General features: G+C 40.7%; 1 protein-coding gene across 10 annotated transcripts in view; it reads right to left on the bottom strand.

Annotated features, from left to right (window-relative positions):
- Window positions 1-241: 241 nt before the first annotated feature.
- The window catches only part of Kif21a (kinesin family member 21A), a 113860-nt gene continuing 108101 nt past the window's right edge, over window positions 242-6000 (bottom strand). For all 10 annotated transcript variants that reach the window (XM_050127905.1, XM_050127945.1, XM_050127953.1 and 7 more), the window contains 2 exons: window positions 5233-5432; window positions 242-1456 (listed from right to left, as the gene is read on the bottom strand). In XM_050127905.1, coding sequence (XP_049983862.1) covers window positions 1363-1456; window positions 5233-5432 — 294 coding nt within the window. In that variant the 3' untranslated portion in view covers window positions 242-1362. The remainder of the gene's footprint in view (window positions 1457-5232; window positions 5433-6000) is intronic.

Raw genomic sequence — 6000 nt, 5'->3', positions numbered from 1 at the left:
TATTATTATCTATGTTCAAATCCCTCTAGTTGCATCAACTGATTTAATTTCTTTAACTAGCATTTCCATGGTTCATCAAACTGAGGTTACAGCTGGGGCTTTTCAAACTGTGTCATGTCTCAGGAACAAGGGAAGAAACAGTTGGACAGCTGGGTCTTTGCTCACACCACACGCAGACGAACAAGTGTTACTCACACTGGAATTTTCCTACACTTAGAAAATATGAATAGAATAAGAACAATTCAGAGCATCATGTTTATTTAAGCACTAGCTAAACTTTCATTTACAAACAAATATTTTCAGGGCAAAAAAAAATAACACAAGACAATCATTTCAAAAGTTATACCATTACATAAAACTAAACTTGCAGAATTTACAAATTAATATTCTGAGCAGACAGATAAATTATACATCCTTTAACAAAACCCAATCAAACAGTAGGTAGAAATTCATACAGCCACAATGCCAGACAGTCTCTCTTTACAATCTACCTATTTACATTGTTTCCCACCACAAAATGATAAAAGTCTACCAAGGTGTGCAAACACAGTATATTTAAAATATATTTAGCAGCATATAAAAAAAACAGAGGAAAGAGAAAGGAGCTATTACTATGAAATAAAAAGAACTTACAAGATAATAATAGAAACAATTCCATAGGAAAATAGATGAAAATATCTTTCTGTTAGGAAATCAGCAGCTCACCGTCACAGAATACAGGCCCAGCTCTAAAAGCACAGCAGCTATGCGGCGCTTCCATGCTGAGCACAGAATGCAGAACAACCGAAAGCTTTGGTCAATACAGGTAAACATGAACATTTTAGCACAAACTGTTACCTTTCTTAGCAGACTAAGATCAAGTATGAGGAACCATCAAAAACAGTTTCTGATTTTATTATTCCATTACATTGAAAGAGCCTTGAAATTTGGTAGCCTGACAAAATTTCTGATGAGGAGGATGAACAGTTCCAAGATGTGTTCAAAAGGTGTCAGGTATGTGAACACATCGGAACGAGAAAACAGGGAGGAGTGTTTTACTCTGGGTATGCTTCTGGCTGCCACAAAAGCAGACATCTTAGAACTCAAATTACTTGAAAGTATCTTTTTTATAGCTAGGCACAAAAATCCAGTCACAATCAAAGTGTGATTTAAGCAATACATCAATTGTAAGAAGCATATGTGTTGGTAGATATTAATATTACACATACAAGACAGTACAGTTTGATTAGAATACATTTCTATCTAGCAGATAGGTTCCGATATATCTCCAGTTGTTTCCATTACTAATAAGTGCAGGGCATCCTCTTCATTAAGGAACACAGAGTCCGCACAGTGTCGGTTTACGCTAATCTCCGGACTTGTTTAACTGCTGGCCGTATCTTCGCCCAGATCGCCTGTGTCAGAGATTTGACCATCTTGCAAATTGTGGGCTTTCCAGATTCGCACAGTCCGATCGCTACAAGACAATAAATTTAAAATGGACGTATGAGCAGAGGCAGAAATGTCCTAATAGCTCTCAGAATGACTTATAAAAAAAAAAGGATTTTCCTCAAAGGTCTCTCATTAATGCACATAAAAGTTGTGCAGTGTTGCACAAGAAGAGCAAACACACACTCGTAGAACACTTCCCGCCTGGAATGTTTCTGCATCACACAGCACAGAGAGGAGAAAAATGCACAAAAAACAGCAAGCTGAAGAGACAGGAAGCAGAATCTGGAGTCAACAGAATTGGGAATTTACCCAGCCGAGACCCAAGGCCGCAGGATCTATTCAGGGAAGGACTTTGTAAATCTCTATAGGAGTCAAGTCTTGTGTTCCATTGGAATAATAGAGTGCTTGTTAGACTGGAGCTCAGGAATCAGTTTTGATTAATCAAAGACAAGTGCCACTGAGTAAAATTATTTTTGTACTTCATTAAGACAATGCTGACTTGGAGGAGGTTGAACTATCACCCTTGATTAGTAATCTCCTATTTTATGTTATTTACTTATTAATTTATCCATGTCATATGTATTCTTAAATGGAGCTTTTCAAATTTAAATATATTTTATTTAAAATATAAAATTAATATATTTTGTTTATCTATATTACATACTATTATAAATTACAAGATTAGTTATAAGAGCTCTGTTGAGGTGAAAGCTTCTGAGACTCATTGAAGCAATGGAAAAGTATTTCCACAGGGTCAACACCAAAAAGAAGGGGTTCAAAGGGGCCAAGGCTGCACTTCAAGCGGGCAGCAAACAGTGAGAGCCCGCTGGTGAAGAAGCATCCTCAGCTGCAGTGGAGAACCCAGGGTGTGAAGAAGACAGAGCCATGAAGATTCTGCCAAGGCCCTAAAACAAGCTGTGTGTGCAGGGATGGCGGAGCTGGAGAACTGGGCCTGCCCAGGAATTTTAGAGCCGGAGGACTACTCAGTAAGTCCCAGATATCAGACACTGAGCTACGGAGCTGGATTGTTGGTTTGTTTTAATCTCATTTATTTATATGCCCAAGTTTTCCCCTTTTGAAATATGAAAGTATGAGATTTGTTTCTTTATTTTACAGGAGTCAGCTGTTAAGACACTTTGGAACTTATAAAAGTTACATCAAATCTTGGAGACAAAGAATTTAAAAGTTACGGGATTATGGTTTAAAATAGTGTGTCTGTGTACCAAGTGATCAAGGGGAGAGTGTTCTAGTTAGCTTTAACTGTCATCCTGACACAGCCTAGAGTAACGTGAGAGGAAAGTCAATGAAGAATTGCCCGGATCATACTGACTCATGTGCATGTCTATGGGAAGTTGTCTAAATTATTAATTGATATAGGAGGGTCCAGCCTACTGTCCACAATACCATTCCCAGGGCTGTGTAAGACAGCTAGCTAAGCATGGTCCTGTGAACGAGCTGGGAAGCAGCATCCTCCACAGTCTCTGCTCCGAGTTCCTGCTTGACTTCCCTTGATGATGGACTGTACGCTGTAACAATCTGCTCTAACTTGCTGCTGGCCGGTGTTTTATCACAGCAACAGAAGGGAACCTAAAACTCCTTTAAAAATGCCCGATCATATGACAAGGGCATTTGTTCAACTATGTTCATAGCAGCATTATTTGTAATAGCCAGAACCTGGAAACAACCTAGATGTCCTTCAATGGAAGAATGGATGAAGAAAGTGTGGAATATATACACATTAGATTACTACTCAGCGGTAAAAAACAATGACTTCTCTAATTTTGCATGCAAATGGATGGAAATAGAAAACAGTATCCTGAGTGAGGTAATCCAGACCCAAAAAGATGAACATGGGATGTACTCGCTCGTAATTGGTTTCTAGAGATAAATAAAGAACCTTCATCTGGCGATGGATGGAGATAGAGACAGAGACCCACACTGGAGCACCGGACTAAGCTCCCAATGTCCCAATGAGGAGCAGAAGGAGGGAGAATATGAGCAAAGAAGTCAGGACCACAGGGGTGCACCCACCCACTGAGACAGTGGGGCTGATCTATTGGGAGCTCACCAAGGCCAGCTGGACTGTGACTGAAAAAGCATGGGATAAAACCAGACTCTCTGAACATGGCGAACAATGAGGGCTGATGAGAAGCCAAGGACAATGGCACGGGGTTTTGATTCTACTTCATGTTCTGGCTTTGTGGGAGCCTAACCAGTTTGGATGCTCACCTAGACCTGGACTGAGGGGGGAGGACCTTGGACTTTCCACAGGGCAGGGAACCCTGATTGCTCTTTGGACTGGAGAGGGAGGGGGAGAGCAGTGGGGTGAGGGGGAGAGGGGTGGGAGGAAGGGGAGGGAAATGGAAGGCTGGGAGGAGGCAGAAACTTTTTTTTCTCAATAAAAAATAAAAATAAAAAAGAAAAGAAAAGAAAAAAAAGTATTTAGCTTCTTAGATTTTATTGGCATCTAACAGTCCTTGAGTAATAGTGAAAAGTTTAATTCTCAAAAAAAATGAGATCATCTCATGAAAGGTGAGTATAAGTATAATTAATTACCCACACATCAATCCCTGGGACCCAGTGATATACAACACGTATGGCCTGGGTTGCCCTAGGTCACCTGAGCTGTAGCCATCACTCATGAGAAAAGAGCCTGCATGGCCTGTGTCACCACCCTAGGTCACCTGAGCCATAGCCATCCCTCATCAGAGAAGAACCTGCATGGCCTGTGTGGCCCTAGGTCACCTGAGCCATAGCCATCCCTCATCAGAGAAGAACCTGCATGGCCTGTGTTGCCCTAGGTCACCTGAGCTGTAGCCATCATTCATCAGAGAAGAACCTATTTGGTATTCGTGACACCCTAGAGTCAATCCTCAGCAGAGAAACAATAAAGAAAAAGAATAGGGCATTTAGCAAGAAAATGCAAACACAGGCAAGCAATCCGGACTCGGAGCTGATGATGATTGCAGCACACACTGCGTGGCTGCAATGGCAGTCTTTCTACCGTGCTCAGGCATCTGAAATGCCACCCCAGGAGGCCTCCCTCCCAGCATTACTGCTGTTTTATAACCCCACCCTTGCTCATTGTCATCATTGCAGTTTTTCCCTTCCTTATTTTCTGCTCCTTCTCGTTGGAATAGAAGGTACAGTTTGTGTTTGCTCTGCTTTCTGCTCTCTTCCTAAGAATCTAGAATAAGGCCAGGCACACAGAGGTTCGTTATGAGTAATCAAATAAACAAGAAATGAATTAGTCAATCGAACTCTTCACAGGAGGGAGGAAACATGTTATTATCACCTTCTTATATATTAAGTGGAGAAAGAAATGTAAAGACTGTTAAAAAAAATAATTTGTTCTAAATATAAATCATAGCAAACTAGCTGCTCTTCTAAAGACAGGAAAATTCAAAATTAGTCATTAATGCATTTTTTTTAAGTCACCAAGAAAAGATCTGATGTCAGATTCACGATATGCAGGGTACTAACATGGAAGTAACGTCCCATTCTCATGCCATCAGAAATCATAATTTGGGAGCCAGGTATGATGACACACCACTACAATCTCATCTCTTGGGTACTAAGACAGAAGGATGATGAGTTCTAAGCCAATATGGACTAAAGAGCAAAGTCATATTACAAATAAATCAATGAAAGTAAATCAGTCATTGTGAACCAGTTGCTAGGATGGCTGTAAAGAGAGAGGGATCCCCCCTGGGCCGTGTTTGCAAATACTTAGGGCCTACAGGATTTGTTCAGTCTGAACATAGCAACCCACCCAGGGCACGACCACAGGAGGAAACTTACTCGGCTGCAGTGAAAACGTGGGTGGAATTAACACAGATGGCATTGATGGGACTCTCATGACCTCTCAGCTCTCCAACTGGCACAAAAGTATCCACGTTCCAGAGTTTCAAAATACCGCCTCTGCAGCCGCTGAGTAAAACCGGGTGGCCTGGCACCAGGCCCAGGGCACAGACCCAGTCCTTGTGTGCGTTTGGGACTTGCTGGGAGAGAAGAGAGAAAGCAGCTTGGAAGAGGAATCTTTCAAAACCAGTGGCCACACCAAAAGTGGTTATAGGACTCTCAGTGGTGAAACTCAGAGTCAGGGATGCAGAACGTTCTCCAAGTTACAAAGGCCCATTTCTACACATTCGGCGATTTAAACAATAATTCTACAACTTGCTTCCTGGTTTCCAACACAGTTTTCAGTATTAAAGACATAGCATTAGTAATCTATAGCATCTAAATGACTCAGAAAACACACAAAAGTTGTCTCCTTTTTTGTTACCTAAAATATCCATAACAAAACAAGTTTGAAAACTCCAAACTGGCATGCATATTGATTAGAAGAACTGCCTCATGAAAACAGTCTTACACTTTGCTAGGGAATATGCAGGCCTAAGGAAAATGGGAGTTTATCTATTTCATGATGAACACATACACAAAAAAAAATGACTAGATAATACCATATGACCAGATTTTATGTATAAACATATTTATGTTCACAATATTAAAAATTACGACCATGCATATATATCTATGAAAGAGTCTGAAGTGTTCTTCTAATGTTCA

The sequence above is a fragment of the Alexandromys fortis genome, unplaced genomic scaffold (genome assembly GCF_014885135.2).
Source record: "Alexandromys fortis isolate MF-2015 unplaced genomic scaffold, M_Fortis_MF-2015_v1.1 scaffold_28, whole genome shotgun sequence".
NCBI lineage: Eukaryota > Metazoa > Chordata > Mammalia > Rodentia > Cricetidae > Alexandromys > Alexandromys fortis.
Note: the sequence above shows the minus strand (reverse complement) of the source record. Positions and strands in the feature narration are given on the sequence as shown.